Genomic DNA, 17,614 nt, shown 5'->3' on the forward strand with positions numbered 1-17,614 from the left:
CAGAATTGTCACACCTGTCGTTTAACACCCGCCAGTAGTGTAGTGGTGACTGCACACTAGAAATACCTGAGATTCTGAATTAGAGTGCATCCTGAGTCAGTATTTTAAAGAAAATGAACTAATAAAACCTCCAAAAAGGGTTTCTAAATAAGTCCGTGTTAAAAATCATTATTCTGGAGTATACATTCCAGGCACTGGAGAATGTATCATCTTTGTATCCTCAGCACCTTGCAAAAGATCATTGACAATATTTCTTTTTTTTGTTGTTGTTTCTATATATATTCTTTAATTTTATTTTATTTTTAAACTTTACATAATTGTATTAGTTTTGCCAAATATCAAATTGAATCCGCCACAGGTATACATATGTTCCCCATCCTGAACCCTCCTCCCTCCTCCCTCCCCATACCATCCCTCTGGGTCGTCCCAGTGCACTAGCCCCAAGCATCCAGTATCGTGCATTGAACCTGGACTGGCAACTCATTTCTTATATGATATTTTACATGTTTCAATGTCATTCTTCCAAATCTTCCCACCCTCTCCCTTTCCCACAGAGTCCATAAGACTGTTCTATACATCAGTGTCTCTTTTGCTGTCTCGTACACCGGGTTATTGTTACCATCTTTCTAAATTCCATATATATGCGTTAGTATACTGTATTGGTGTTTTTCCTTCTGGCTTACTTCACTCTGTATAATAGGCTCCAGTTTCATCCACCTCCTTAGAACTGATTCAAATGTATTCTTAATGGCTGAGTAATACTCCATTGTGTATATGTACCACGGCTTTCTTATCCATTCGTCTGCTGATGGACATCTAGGTTGCTTCCATGTCCTGGCTATTATAAACAGTGCTGCGATGAACATTGGGGTACACGTGTCTCTTTCCCTTCTGGTTTCCTCAGTGTGTATGCCCAGCAGTGGGATTGCTGGATCATAAGGCAGTTCTATTTCCAGTTTTTTAAGGAATCTCCACGCTGTTCTCCATAGTGGCTGTACTAGTTTGCATTCCCACCAACAGTGTAAGAGGGTTCCCTTTTCTCCACACCCTTTCCAGCATTTATTACTTGTAGACTTTTGGATCGCAGCCATTCTGACTGGTGTGAAATGGTACCTCATAGTGGTTTTGATTTGCATTTCTCTGATAATGAGTGATGTTGAGCATCTTTTCATGTGTTTGTTAGCCATCTGTATGTCTTCTTTGGAGAAATGTCTATTTAGTTCTTTGGCCCATTTTTTGATTGGGTCATTTATTTTTCTGGAGTTGAGCTGTAGGAGTTGCTTGTATATTTTTGAGATTAGTTGTTTGTCGGTTGCTTCATTTGCTATTATTTTCTCCCATTCTGAAGGCTGTCTTTTCACCTTGCTAATAGTTTCCTTTGATGTGCAGAAGCTTTTAAGGTTAATTAGGTCCCATTTATTTTTGCTTTTATTTCCAATATTCTGGGAGGTGGGTCATAGAGGATCCTGCTGTGATGTATGTCAGAGAGTGTTTTGCCTATGTTCTCCTCTAGGAGTTTTATAGTTTCTGGTCTTACGTTTAGACAATATTTCTAAAGAGGAAGCCCTCATTTTCTCCTCTGGTTTTGTCTCACCTGTCCCTATTTCTAGTACCCTCCATTCTTTCCTAACTTGGGGGACTGTATTATTCCACACAATATTAAACTTCAAAAACCTGGGAGTAACTGTACATTTTGTCCTTTCTTTTTTAGTACAAGTAGATCATGAAATTCTTTCCCGTTTCCCTTCTGAATACTTCTAAAATCAGTCCGCTTTTTCTATCTAGCTTCCTATATGCCAATCAACAAGTTTCTCACCTTGACAATAGCCTCTTAATTGGTTCTTTCCTGTAGGTATTCTACCAATAACCCATATTCCATCCAGGTTTTCCCTGAAATGCCAATCTCATCAAACTGTTTTCTGCTTAAAAACCTTCAGCAGCTTCCAGTTACCTAACCCCATGTCATCTGGAGGGGGCTCCAGGCTATGGTCCTTTTTATCTTCAGCGTCATCTTCCACTTCATATTTAGCTACTTATCACCCTACCCCCAAGCCATACTGAACTCATAATCAGCTCCCTCCAGGTTCTTGCATGCGCCCCTCAGCTTTCACATACTCTCCACTCTTGTAATTGTATTGCTGCCTCTTTCCCTTAACTCAGTATCATGGCAACCTCCTCTGGCCACTCAGTCTAGCTAGGTTATCGTATTGTAAGCTCCCACAATATATATATTTTATTTCTTACATCAGAGAAATAATTCATTTCTTATTTCTATAAGAAATAAATGTGGGAACAATCATTTCTTATAGCACTTTATTGTAAATTCTTGTTAAATTTTCAATATTCCTACCCAGCAGTTCCATTAAGGAAGGTGCTGCTTTTTATTTTAAATAAGGCTCTACTTCTAACAGTTCAGTTGAATAGAGAATCAGTAAGTATCTTAAATGACAAATGATGCAGTTAATTAGGATCTGAAAAGCTCTAGGTCAAAATGATGATGCTGGCTGGGAAGATGATTATGGTAACAATATATAATAATCATGGAGACCATTGCTGAGAGCTGACAGTCTGGGCCCTATATATTAATTATATCATTTAGTCATCATTACCATCCTACTGTGCAGTTACTATTACTTTTTTAAGGATGAGGAAACTGAAGCTTGGAAACATCACATAATTTGCACGGGGTTACACAGCTATTAAGTAGTAAAGTCAGAAGCCAAATCTAAACAGCAGATTGCAGTTACTACGTGGCACACTGCTCTCCTAAGGACTAGGTCAGTATCTATCAGGTTTAGGAATTTTACAGATCAGTATAATTTTGCAATTATAAAAGGAGGGATTAGAGTGCAGATAAAATGGTATCTAACCTAAGTTTATTAACAGTTTCACTATTTACAATAGTTATCAGCTATCCCATAATTTCACAAAAGGTCAGTTTTTCTTAAACAATTTGAGAAAACAGTCCTCAATATAGAAAATTGCTATTGTTATTCCAACCTTGGTACATTATATTTTGTCCTTATATCAGTGAATATATTTTACAAGTAAACTTTAAAGACATGTGAGGGTCCTGAGATACTGAAAAATTACTATGATAAAGTAGTTTTGAAAAACTAAACCCATGCATCCAAGAAAACTCAAACTTTGAAAAACTTCACGAGTGTGCGTTTTGGTAAATATTTTAATCCACTACTACTTACAATATATAGTCAGGTGACTGAGTCCAGATTTAATCTTGAAAACATTCATGGCAGCAACAGAGAAACTGCCTAATTTATCATTACAATAAATGTGTTGAAGAAATGTTAAATCTAGCACACTTGACACTGGTGTATGCTTTTTTAAAATTTATAATAGATATGAACGTGTGACATGATTACTAATTATAGCAAATTACATTGGTTTTCCAGTTACATAGTAATGTTAAATTTTTAAAAATATGCTTATTTAAAATAATCTATTAAATAAAAATATTATTATATAGTATTGTTGATTATATACCAATTTATAGAAAACTGTATTGGTGCTTTGTGAATAATGACCCAATTTTAAGATATAAAGAATTTGAGAATCAAGAAGTGCCCAAGACCTTGAAGTTATCAGACCTTCATATAAGGAACTTAAAATTTTCAGCACTAACCCATAAGGTCAGAGAGAACAAGCTTTTCATATCTAAAATTCTAAGGCCTCGTTGAGATATTGCAAAGAATAAATGTTAAAATACACACACATATTTTTAGTGTTATACTTGAAGTAATGGGGCAACTGTGCAGCAACGGATAGTTGATTTTACTTTATTGTTGTTTAGTACTGAGTCGTGTCTTAAGTAGAGGTGTTCTGAATGTGTTTGCAGGTAGAGGGAAGAAAGTCTGTAGAAAAGGGAGACTGAATATGCTTGAGAAAGGAGGATTGATGAGGCGTGGTCCCTAGGGAAGAGGTGGGGATGGGATCAAGATGATTGATAGAGGAAATGAGGGTAGCAGGGAGTAAGAGGATTGATTGAGGGGATAAATTGGTTCAGAATGAAGCCAGATGTTCAAAAAGCAAATGTTATTCACCTTACCCTTTTTACTAGTTTCCCTGTTAAAATGCCTTGATCAGAAACAAGGAGTCAGATTTTCCAGTAATCACCATCACTGGTAGCCCACATACTACATTCCTCTTCCGTGTAGGTATTCTTGCTCTCTTTCTTAAAGAGTTCCCAAAATGAAAAATAGGCTTACATTATATTAGATTCTACAGAATACCAGGCTCATTACTTAATAGGTGAGCATAGGAGGGCAGGTGGTAAGCTGGTCTAAATGTAAAAGGCATATACAAGTTAAAAAATTCTGTATATTATATTTCACTGTGTCAGCTTTTATTTGCTATAACGTAGCTATCAGCTAGGAGGGATAGTTGTGTTAATCACATGTATAACAGTTATATGCATTTCATATATTTCACTTGTTTCTTTCAAACTATTTTCCCACAGTCTTTAAAGAAGCATGGAAACATTATTTTTGTACAGAAAAAAATTTCTTACGTAAGTCAAAAGTTTGTTTTAATAAGTTCCTAACTATCTTGATGGCAGAAGCACATGTGAGAAGGGTCAGAGTTATGCAAAGGAGTTGCAATTAAATTTGTTTGTGAGTTGAGGTTGAAACTGTAAAAGCACTTTTATAATGCCAGATTTTATTTTCACAATCTACAATTCTCTCCACTGGAAAGCCTGCTTTCTTAAACTGTATGTATGACAGAGACCTCTGGTTCTTTGAACTGAATTTTAAATAATTAAATAATCAAAGCTGGTGACTTTAAATGATAAACTTTTATTCTGAATATACTGTTTTTGCACAAGATTTAACACAACATTTTCTGGGATTATAAATATTTTTATAACAGTAATATACAAATTTTTACAAAAATGTTTTTATCAGGCTAATTTCCACAAAAGTGTCAAGAGAACATAATAAAGGGGAGAAAGTATCTTTTGTTCACAAAGCCACTTGGCCTTTTTCATGGATGCACACTGAGCATTTCAATAAAAGTATCCCTAATAGAAATGATCCAACAACATACAGCACAACAAAAAAGACAGCTCTGTCAGGTCACACTGTAGACTTAATTGGCATCTTTTCAAGACAGTATCCCATTAGTCTCAGAATTTCTTTGAGTTAATCTTGTGAATTAGAAATAAAGTAGATGAAACTGTTGGTAAAGGTTTTCTAAGACTTTAACATCCTGGAACTTTTTCAAGAAATCAAGAAACTTCATACCTTTGCTTTATTGATTTGTTCTTTACAGAAATGTACATGGAATAATAGCGGTATTAACATTCTGTGCTATGGGAAAACAACACAGGTCCCGGCTCCAGATAATTGTAACATATTTGAAACTGTGGGCAGGTGAGACCATCATTCTACTGTATCCTCTGAGTCACAACATCCATTTTGTTTCCCTAGGTCAGCCTCTGTACCTCTAGACACTTTAATGTCAACTAACATGATTAATGGAATAGTTCAGAGTTTAAATTAAGACATAGAATTTAAGCTTTGGTGGAGAGAAAGATTTAAATGAGATGTAAAATACAAAAGAGCATCAAATAAGCAAGTAACACTTGAGTTGCAAAGGTCACTTAAAAGGGATACTGCCTATTTGAACCCAGTAAGGCCAGTTTTAAAGTTAATAAAAGGAATATTATAGGAAAACTTACAAATGGCAGCAACACTGTCTAGATTTTTCCAAGTTAAGCAATAATGCCTCAGGCATTAGAAACATGAAAAAAGATCATACTAAAATCTTATTAGACCCAGGACCTAAAAATCTCTTCAGTCAAACTTGCTAACTATGTCATGTTAAAAACCTGTTACAAATATGGACCACGATTGGTGTTTGGCAGTAATGCTGGTTGTTCAAATGAAGAAAATATAAACAAATCATTAATGCAAAATCCATTTCTGTTATTCAACTCCAATACAAGACTTATTTTGGTTTTGTTTTAGTGAAAACTACCCAGCTGCGTGAGCATAGCAAAACATTAGGTAAGCAAAAGGAGTTCAAAAGCTTTTTTCTTGATCTCTTGTACTATTAAGTCTTTGAAAATTAATATTATAACAGGCTATGATTTAAGTTATTGTTCAACAATCAAAACTCAGAAAAATCCTAAAGTAAACATAATAATTGGATGGGATGAGTGTTATGGTCTTTCAAAATGCATGAAGACTAGTATTAGGTATGAGAACAATTTTTAGTCAGAGAGCATGTTCTTACCCAATTTATTAACATATATGTGGCTGTCATAATATATGTTTAATTTATAACAGAAAATAAAGGATCATGGCAAGACTCATATACATAAATATATTTTGATGGCAAATGAAATCAAATAGGACCCTGCCAGGAGATGCCAAGTTTCACTGTGATGAACACAACATGTAGTTGATGAAAACACACTTCAGTGACATTAGCCATGAAAATATATTTAATAGATTTTAAAGATAATTTTAAGGTAGTCTGTTGTATGCTGGAAGCAATTTGCTTGTTTTAATGTGCGTCGTTTATGTACACAAGCTAACATAACTATATTTCGATATCCCCTTCTCAACACTTTCATGATTTAAAATAGTCTAGCAAAAGTTAACAATAAGTTTTAAATATTTAATTAACAAACAACATGATTTAAACATATTGTTACTAGAGTGAGAAGTTCCATATTTTTTTAAATCACTTTGGTGTTTTCTAAAATGTCAATACCAGTTACAAATGAGACTACAAAATCACAACAATGTATTAGAAATGGTAACTGATGTCAACTCTTAGAACGATAGTTGGCAAAGTGATTCCATTTCCCCCTAGCCCCGTTTTTAAATAAAAAAATATTTTAAATAAGGAAATGTACACAAGTGGTGCCTAGGGTATATTAGTGGTGAAGGGAATTACAAATGTGTGCAAAGCTAAAAACAAAACAAATATATCTTTTAAACTATGCTAAAGAATTGGTTATATCTTTGATATATGAAGCATATTAAAGCATACTGGATAATGTTAATAAGATTTTTACTTAAAAATGATATATAAGAAAATTTCCAGCATAGACACATACCAGTTTCTGGCATGTTTGAAAAAAGAGCAAATATCTGCATACTTCCAGCCTTCAGCAGAATTATTCCCTATAATTGTTACACATTCATTGTTTTTATCCTTTCTTCAAATACTGTTTAACCCTGAAAATAATCTTTTAAAGCATAAATAAATTCTACCATATTACTCTATAATGAAATATCTGATTTAATACACTAACCATTTTCACTAATGAGGTTGTATAAAAACAATTTTGATTATTCACAATCAAGTATTCATGTGCATACATAGAGATTCAAGGTTTCCTATTTGTTCAGATTATTGTAAAACCCTCATCAAACTGTGTGGAAATTTTGGTCAAGTGCTCGTATCATTTAAAACGGAGGCAACAAAAGCAGCAGCGAGTTTGGGATTGTACGTGCTACTATTCCAGCGAACAGAGAGGAAACCTAGGATGTCTCTTCACTGAGAACATATATGTACTCTTCAAAAAATAAATGTGTCAAATCTGATTTATGTACTTAAAATATCTGTACATAGGTTTTCAGGCAAAAGCACGAATCTGTATAAAATCCATTAATTCCCATTTCACCATTTACCTAATCCAATCATTCAGCATTTACATTGCACAGTATATTCAGAGTAGTTTAAAGACATTTTAAAAGATGACTTAAGTGCATTACACTGCAAGGTTCAGATTCTTACATAACAATAATGTCACTCAGTTAACTTTTCAATGGACTATACTCTACAGTAAGAGAGAAACAAACCGAAAGTTAAAATAGCAGCAGCATCATGCAAAATACCCTTGGTAACCAAAGTTCATTTATCACAAGAAAAAACATTTCCCCTCCCCCCAACAAGCTTTTCTTAGAGCATTTTGAAGTTTCTGGCTAGCACTACGGAACTTTACTGTGAACAAAAAGGACATTACATCAAAGCGTTTATTAAGGGCTCACATATATGAGGACATATGTCGCATATTAATTCTACCCTCAAGCACCTTTAATTTAATTTCTTAGTTATTATTTTCAAACAATCAATCCATTATACCCACCAAAACTTGGCCATCATTTGTGTTATATTTCTGGCAGAGAAGCCATTCTTCATAAGGCATTTTATTCATGGCATTTTTTTTTTGTAGAAAATAAGCCATTATTTCTATTTTGTCAGATTATACCAATGTTAATTCTTTCTCCCTCTGTGTCTCTCTATATATTTCCAATAATAACTACTCAAAGCAGGAAATAATTTTTAACAGAAGAATAAGTGAAGGAAAATAAAGCAACTCTTTTCCCCAAGAGATTTTCTTGGTAAAAGAACAAGGATTGCAGCAAGTCAAAATCAAGACAATTTGCATGATCCATAAACAACTGTGTGGGGAGCCCTTTAACATGTAATCACCAACAATGCAACAACAAGTTTTCAAATTTTCCAATAGAGCATGTATAGAATTCTGCTTCGATGTTATACATAGATGATGCAGCATTCACACAAGTTGAAGGATCTGACACCCTGACATGCAGCCAGTGGGTGCCTTATGAGTCTGTGTCTTAGATGGATGCCATGGGGTGGGCCCAGCTAGTGGTCTGCTGAGTTTGCAGTTGACCCTATTTTAATGCAGTTGAGGGCTCCTGTTTCAGCAGGGTCTGGAGTTTAATCTGCAGATTTGGTTTGAGAAGGTCATAACTGGTGGTGTCTGCTGCCAGATAAGAGCCAAAGTAGCACACACTGGATGCCGATGATGGACCACAGGGAGGGGTTTAATCCAGAGACACCACCACAGTCGGTATAATCCTCCTGTTGGAAAGAAAAGGGAAAAGAAAACTCCTGAAAAATATTTCCTAAGACATCTTTCCAAGTACCCTAGGCTTAGTCCACTCACCTTAAAATGCTGCTTTGCTTTGAATCCAGATAAATTACATTGTCCTATATTTCACTATTCAACAATTTTGGATTAATCAATTTTCCCAGGACCATTTGAAGAATGCCTTACATTTTTAGTTGTAGAGTCTGATGATTATTAAAGGAAATACTTTAATAATAAATGCTGAGTTGAGTGATACACCAATTTCTGAAGTAAAAGAAAACCCTTACTTTCACAGTGTCAAGCATCCTTATATATTTATAAATATAAGATATAAAAATGTAACAGTCTGTTTTATAATTCCAAAGAATTAACATATTAGCAATTATGCTCTATAAGGCAAAGTTTGAGACTGGTAGAATAAATAAATAAATTTGAAAAATGAGCATTTATTTTCCATATCCAGTATCAAAGGTTGTACATGTAGCATCTGGACCTTCGTCAAGAATTAAACAAACAATAATGTAGTTGAACCCTCAAGGAAGGACACTTTGAAAACTTATATCCAAAATAAAGAGCTAAGCAAGCAAGAGAGATTTGTTCTATTCAGAGAACCATGAAATATAAGCTACCCATTTGCTCATTTGCATCCCCTATTGTCTACTCGTGGATCATTAGATTCCTTGGTAACACAAAATTACTTTTATTCCTAGGTTCTGTATTCTGTAATATTTTTTGCATCCTTTGATTCCTTTATGAATTGCATTTTAAAAAAACTTCCTATCTTAAGAGGTAAAATGACTAGGCATAAGATAAGCTACAAGGATATATTATACAACACGGGGAATGTAGCAATATTTTATAACTATAAATGGGATAAAAACCTTTAAAAATTGTGAATCACTATATTTTACACCTGGAACTTTAATATTATAGGTCAATTATACTTCAATTAAAAAAAAAAAACTCCACAAGAAAATCCCTTATCTCATTGTTTTCCTAAACATCTTTTAAGAATTCACTAATCCAAGGTTCATCTGTTATAATAGTCAGAATAACAGGTTATGAAAGAATATAGTAAGAATATTTTTACAAAGACTCTGAACTCCCAGACACTAAAACAATGGCTCTTTTTGCTCAGTAGCGTTTAATACAGTGCCTGTCACCGAGCATATAAATTTCTTCTTGAATTGTATTTTAAGGCAGTAGAAGTCTGTTAAAGGTAAATCTGAAGCAAAATAATCCACTAAAGAACATTTTGTTTTTCACATCTCAGAGGTGGGATTCCTGGATCGTATAGTAATTATATTTTTAATTTTCTGAGGAACCTCAATATTGTTTTCCATAGTGGCTGCACCAATGCACTCTCCCACCAACAATGTGTAAAGATAGTCCACAGCCTTGCCAGCATTTATCTCTTGTCATTTTGATAATAGCCATTCTAACAGGTATGAGGAGATACTCATGGTTTTGACTTGTATTGTTCTGATGTTTAGTGACATTAAGTATCTTTTCATGTACTATTGGACATCTGTATATCTTCTTTGTAAAAATGCTTACTGAGATCCTTTGCTAATTTTAAAATCAGATTATTTCTTTTATATTGAGTTATATGAGTTCTTTATAGATTTTGGATACTGGCCCCTTATCACGTACACGAATTGCAAACATTCCCTCCCATTCTATGGGCTATCTTCTAATTCTGTTGTTTTCCTTTGCTGTGCAGAAAATTTTAAGTTTGATGTTATCCCACTTTTTTGTTGTTGCCTTTGCTTTTCCATGGTGACAAGTCCAAACAGTCATGACCAAAACCAGTGCCGAGAAGATTACTCCCTGTGTTTTCTCCTAGATTTATCATGGTTTCAGGTCTTCAAGTCATTAATCCATTTTGAGTTGGTTTTTGTGTATGGTGTTAAGATAGTGGTCCAGTTTCATTCTTCTGCATATGGCTGTTCAGTTTTCCTGTTACTGCAGCTGCTTAATATAGTGAACAGCTATACATACATATAGTAAACATAATATAATGAACAGCTATATATACATCAAATCAAGATGTTATCATGCATCCAACTTTCTCCTTCAAGATTGCTTTGGATATTTGGGTCTTCTATAGTTTCATATATATATTTTAGGATTGTTCTAATTCTGTGAAAAATGTCATTGAAATTTTGATGGTGGTTGCATGGAATCTGTGAATTACTTTGGGTGGTACGGATATTTTAACAATTCTTCTAATCTCTGAGCTCTGAATATCTTCCATTTATTTCTTTCATCTCTGCCTTATAGTTTTCAATATATAGGTCTTTCACTTCTTTGGTTAAAATTATTCTTATTCATTTTGATGCAATTTTAAGTGGAATTACTTTCTTAATTTCTCTGAGAGTTCATTATTATTATACAGAAATATAAATGTTCTTTGTACATTAATTTTATATTTTGTATTTTTACTTAATTTATTAACTCAGTTTCTTGGTTGAGTCTTTAAGACCTTCTATATATAATATCATGTAGTCTATAAATAATGCCTTTATTATGTTGATACACATTCCCTTTATATCCACGGTTTTGAGAGTTATCATAAACGGGTGTTGAATTTTTGCTGAATGCTTTTTCTGCATCTGTTAAGATGATCGTATGATTTTTAGCCTTCATTCTATTAATGTGTATATCACATCAGTTGATTTTGTGGTTTGTGAACAATCATTGCATTCCAGGAATAAATCCCACTTGATCATGGTGTATGACCTTTTTAAAGTATTGTTGAATTAATTTGATAATGTTGAGAATTTTTCATCTATTTTCATCGAGGATATTGACTTGCAATTTTCTTGTAGTGCTCTTGTCTGGTTTGGTATCATGGTAATAAGACTGGCTTTGTAAAAATGAATTAGGAAGTATTCATTTCTCTCTTATTTTTTTGGAGTTTAGAAGGGACAGGTATTAATTGTTCTTTGAATGATGGTAGAATTCACAAGTGAGGCCATCTGGTTGTGGACATTGTTGGAAGGTTTTTGATAACTGATTCAATCTTCTTATTAGTAACTGGTCTGTTTAGATTTTCTATTCCTCCATGAATGGGTCTTGATAGGTTGTATGTTTCTAAAAAATTATCCATTTCTTCTAGGTTGTTGGATTTTTTTGCAATTTTAAATTGTATTACTATTTCTTCCTTTGTCTGTTAATATTTGCTTTATATATTTAGGTGCTTCTATGTTAGAGAAGGAAATGGCACCCCACTCCAGTACTATTGCCTGGAAAATCCCATGGACAGAGTAGCCTGGTAGGCTACAGTACATGGGGTCGCAAAGAGTTGGACACGACTGAGCGACTTCACTTTCACTTTATGTTGGGTGCATAAATATTTACAAAATGTTTATATCCTTTTGTTAGATTGACCTTTTTTATTATGTGATGATCATGATGTCTCTTACTACAGTTTTTGTTTTAAAGCCTATTTTGTCTACGTATATACCTATCCAGCTTTCTTCTGGTTTCTATTTGTATGGAATATCTTTTTCCATTTCAGTCCGTGAATGTCTGTAAAGTTGAAATGGGACTCTATAGTTATTATAACTGTTATAAATATAACATGTTTATTTAAACCTCATAATATTTAGTGCTATATATACAATAAGTTATAACATCTTACCGACTTATTTTGAGACTTAAATTCAAATGTATTCTGAAACTACTCTTTTCTTCATGTTCTGTGCTTTTGATTTCGCAATTTACATATTTTTCGTCTGTGTAACCACTGGTTATTGTATGATAGCTATTTTTACTATATTTGTTTATGTGATTAACCCACTGTCATTACAATATTAGATTATTCTGAATTTATCTATTTTTACCAGTGAGATTTATACTTTGATATGTTTTCCTGTTACTAATTAGTGCTGTTTTGTTTCAGTTTAAAGGAGTGCCTTTAACATTTCTTGTAAAGTCAGTCTAGTGGTAATGAACTCCAGTATTCGCTTGTCTACAACTCTATTTATCCTTCGAATTGGAAGGACAGTTTACTAGATAAGAGTATTTTTGGTTGGTAGGTTTTTTTGTCAGTACTTTACATACATCATGCTACTCACATCAGGCTCGCTCATTTTGGTGGAAAGATACTGGTAGCCTTAAAGGTCTCTTTGTTTGTTACAAGTATTCTTGCTTCTTTTAAGATTCTCTTATTACTTAAAAAAATTTTTAATATTTATATTAGAATATAGTTGATACAGATTGTCATGTCAGTTTCAGGTGTACTGCGAAGTGATTCATTTATACATAGACATATATCTACTTTTTGGGATTATTTTCTTATATAGCTTATTACAGGAGAAGGCAATGGCACCCCACTCCAGTACTCTTGCCTGGAAAATCCCATGGACGGAGGAGCCTGGTGGGCTGCAGTCCATGTGGTTGCTAAGAGTTGGACATGACTAGCGACTTCACTTTCTCTTTTCACTTTCATGCACTGGAGAAGGAAATGGCAACCCACTCCAGTGTTCTTGCCTGGAGAATCCCAGGGACGGGGGAGCCTGGTGGGCTGCCGTCTATGGGGTCACACAGAGTCGGACACGACTGAAGTGACTTAGCAGCTTATTGTAGAGTGTTGAGTGGCGTTTCCTGTGGTTTACAGTAGATCCTTGTTGATTATCTATTGTAGGTATATTAGTGTGTATATGTTAATCCCAATCCCAAAATGTATACCTCCCTGACATTTCCCTTTCGGTAACGATAAGTTTGTTTTTGAAGTCTGTGAATCTGTTTCTGTTTTGTAAATAAGTTCATTTGTATATCATATTTTTAAATTCCACATATAAGTGATACCATATGCTATTTGTCTTTGTCACTTACTTCACTTAGTGTGATAATCTCTAAATCCATCCATGATATTGCTGCAAATGGCAATATTTTGTTCTTTAATGGCCAGATAATACTCTGTTGCATATATGTACCCCAGGTTCTCTACCTATTCCTCTGATGATTGACATGTAGGTTGCTTTCATGTTCTGTCTATTGTAGATAGTGCTGTGATGAACACTGGGGTGTCTGTCTCTTTTCCAATTATAGTTTTCTCCAGATCCAGGCCCAAGAGTGGGAGTGTTAGATCATACAGTAACTCTATTTTTAGCTTTTAAGGAACCTGCATATTGTTCTCCACAGGGGCCACCTTCCCAGCAACAATGCAGGAAGGCTCCCTTTCCTGTGCACCCAGTGTTTTGTGGACATTTTATGATAGTTGTTCTGATTGGTGCAAGGTGACACCTCATTACAGTTCTGATTTCAATTTCTCTAGTTAGTGATGTTGAGCATCTTTTCATGTGCTTTTTGGCCATGTATGTTTTAGTTACTTATAATTAATTTTTATTAGTGTATAGACGATTTGCAACATTGTTGGTTTTCTCTAGATAGCAAAGTGAATCAGTTATATGTGTGTATAGATAGACAGATAGAATGATTGATTATGTCATATATGATATGACAGATAGAAAAGAATGATTCTTTTCCCATGTAGGTCATTACAGATTATTGAAAAGAGTTCACTGTGCAAACAGGTTTCCATAAATTATTATAGTATATAATAATATTTTAACAAGTTTAAATTATTTTGTATAGTCAGTATATGTCATTCCCAATCTCCCAATTCACCCCTCCTGCCCCCTTTCCCCCTTAATAACCATGTTTGTTTTCTATATCTGTAACTCTGTTTTTGCTTTGTAAATAGGTTCACTTGTACCATATTTTAGATCCCACATGTCATCTGCATGTCTTTGGAGAAATTTAGATCTTCTGCTCATTTTTGATTGCATTGTTTATTGATATAGAGCTGCATGAGCTATTTGCATGTCTTGGAGAGTAATGTCTTGCCAGTTGATTCACTGCAAGTATTTTCTCGCACTGTGTGGACTGTCTTTTCATTTTGTTTGTGATTTCCTTTGCTGTGAAAAAATTCTTGAGTTTAAGTAGGTTCCATTTGTTTGTGTTCATTTTCATTACTCTAGGAGGCTGATCCAAAAAGATAGTGCTGTCATTTATGTCAAAGAGTATTCTGCCTGTGTTTTCCTCTAAGAGTTTTATAGTATCTGGTTTTACAATTAGGGCTTGAATCCATTTTGAGTCTATTTTTGTGTGTGGTATTAGAGAATGTTCTAGTTTCTTTCTTTCACACATGTAGCTGTCCAGTGTTCCCAGCACCATTTGTTGAAGAGGCTGTCTTGTCTTCTTTGTCATAGATTTACCAGAGATTGTCTTGCCATCTTTGTCATAGATTTACTCTTGAAAATTTAGAGACCAATACAAAGACACATTAATTAAAACATATTAGAAATAAAACACTATGTAAATTTAAGGCATACATGTTAATTTGATAATTTATGTACTGTAATATAATTGCCATTGTAGTGATAATTAGCACCTCTATTATATTACATAAATATCCTTTTTTTTAGTAGTTGGAATAATTCATTTATTAGTCTCTTAGCAAGTTCGATGACTACAGTAGTTTTCTATATTCAGTGTACTGTGCATTAGCTCTCTAGAGCTTATCTACTACCTGTTCTAAGATTTACCCTTGAACAACATCTGTCTTATCCCCTACCCCCTATTCCATGGTAACCACCATTTATTCTGTTTTTATGAGTCTGGCTTTTTAGATTTTACACACGGTACTTGTCTTTCTTAATTAGCATAATATGCCCAAAGTCCACCCATGCTGTTGCAAAGGGCAGTTTGCACTTTCTCGTGGCTGAAAAGTATGTTGTTGTGTGCCTATATGCACACATGAGCATAAATGCCACCTCTTGTTTATCTGTTCACTGGTTTACGGACATCTAGGTTGGCTCCATATCTTCTTCTTTTTTTTTACTTTTATTTTATTTTTAAACTTTACATAATTGTATTAGTTTTGCCAAATATCAAAATGAATCCACCACAGGTATACCTGTGTTCCCCATCCTGAACCCTCCTCCCTCCCCATACCATCCCTCTGGGTCGTCCCTGTGCACTAGCCCCAAGCATCCAGTATCGTGCATTGAACCTGGACTGGCATCTCGTTTCATACATGATATTTTACATGTTTCAATGCCATTCTCCCAAATCTTCCCACCCTCTCCCTCTCCCACAGAGTCCATAAGATTGTTCCTGACCATTGGGAATAATGCTACACTGAATGTGGAGTATGGTTATTGCCTCAAAATCCTGTTTTCATGTCTTTTGCATATATACCCAGAAATAGAATTGATGGATCATAATACTAGATTTATTTTTATCTGAGGAACCTCCATATTGGTAGCACCAATTTACATTTCAACCAACAATATATAAATGTTCCCTTTTATTCGTATTTCACCAATACCTATTGTCTCTCATCTTCATGATGATATCCATTCCAACAGGTGTGAGGTGGCAGGTCACTGCAGTCTTGTGTTTCCTTGAAGAAAGGTCTATTTAGTTTTTCTGCCTGTTTGTTAGTTGGATTATTTTGTTTTTGAGTTTGAGTTTTTTATATATTTTGGATTTTGGAGATAAAATCCCTTATCTGATACATGGTTTGCAAATTTTTTCTTGAAATCTGTTGCTTTTTCATCTGGTCAGGTGTTGATTTTGCTGTGGAGAAGCATTCGAGTTTGATGTAGTCTCATTTGCTTATTTTTGCTTTTACTGCATGTACTTTTGGTGTTACATCCAAAAATCATTGCCAATAACAATGTTGAGGAGCTTCCTATGTTTCTACTAAGTTTTATAGTTATTAGGCTTTATTTTTAAATCTGTTATCCATTTTGAGTTAATTTTTGTGAGTGGTGTAAGATAGGAGTCCAATTTCATTGTTCTGCATTTGTTTATCCCATCTCCCCATCATCATTTGTTAAAGAGGCTATTATTTCCCATTGGGTGTTCTTGGCTCCATTAGCAAATATTAGTTGACAGTGTATGCAGGGATTTAATTCTGCTCTGTTCTGTTCGTCTCTGTCCATTTTTATGCCACTACCATACCTTTAAAAATAATTTATTATTACTGTAGCTTTGTAGTAAAGTCAAAAACAGGACATGATACCTCCGGCTTTGTTATTTTTTCTGAGAAATGCTTTGACTATTTGCAGACTTTGTCACTTCATATAAATTTTGAGATTTTTTTTTTCTGTCTGTAAAGAATACCATTGGTATTTTGATGGAGATTGTGTTGAATCTACAGTTGACTTTGAGTAGTATAGATATTATAACAATATCAATACTTATGATCAATTAATATGGGATGTCTTTCCATCTGTTTGTGTTGGCTTCATTTCTTTCAGGAAAGTCTTGTAGTTTTAATTTAATAGAGAACTTTCATTTTGTTGGTTAAAGTTCTTTCCAGATAGTTCATTGTTTTTGATGGCATTGTGAATGTGACAGCTTTAGATACTTCATCTTTTGTGTAGAGAAATACAACTGATTTTTGTATGCTGGCTTTAGACCCTGAAATTTAATAAAATTGTTGATTAGTGAGAGTTTTTTGGGGTAGTTTTTATATACAGAATCGTATCATGTGCTATATGAATTTGGAGGTATTTCCTCTTCCTTACTTGGTTTGCATGTTATTAGGATACCTCTTATCTGTAACTCTCTAGGCTTCCTAGATTTGGATAGCTGTTTCTTTTCTCAGGTTAGGAAAGTTTTCAATCATTATTTCTTCAAACAGTTTTCTACCCGTGTCTGCCTTTCTTTTCCTTCTGGGACACTAGAACGTGAATTTCAGTCTACTTGATGTTGTCT

The 17,614-nt window shown here is 34.2% G+C and overlaps 1 protein-coding gene and 1 long non-coding RNA gene across 10 annotated transcripts in view; one reads left to right on the forward strand and one right to left on the reverse strand.

The window, feature by feature from the left end:
• LOC147374444 (uncharacterized) overlaps positions 1–17,614 on the forward strand; it is a 173,944-nt gene that overhangs the window by 135,799 nt on the left and 20,531 nt on the right. The gene's annotated exons all lie outside the window — the stretch shown is intronic.
• CACNA2D1 (calcium voltage-gated channel auxiliary subunit alpha2delta 1) overlaps positions 4,795–17,614 on the reverse strand; it is a 527,964-nt gene continuing 515,144 nt past the window's right edge. For all 9 annotated transcript variants that reach the window (XM_086397179.1, XM_086397175.1, XM_086397178.1 and 6 more), the window contains one exon: positions 4,795–8,865. In XM_086397179.1, the coding sequence (XP_086253305.1) occupies positions 8,749–8,865 (117 nt within the window). In that variant the 3' untranslated portion in view covers positions 4,795–8,748. The remainder of the gene's footprint in view (positions 8,866–17,614) is intronic.

The sequence above is a fragment of the Bos grunniens genome, chromosome 4 (genome assembly GCF_055505025.1).
Source record: "Bos grunniens cultivar Pamir isolate PY7600 chromosome 4, Bosgru_T2T1.0, whole genome shotgun sequence".
Classification (NCBI taxonomy): domain Eukaryota; kingdom Metazoa; phylum Chordata; class Mammalia; order Artiodactyla; family Bovidae; genus Bos; species Bos grunniens.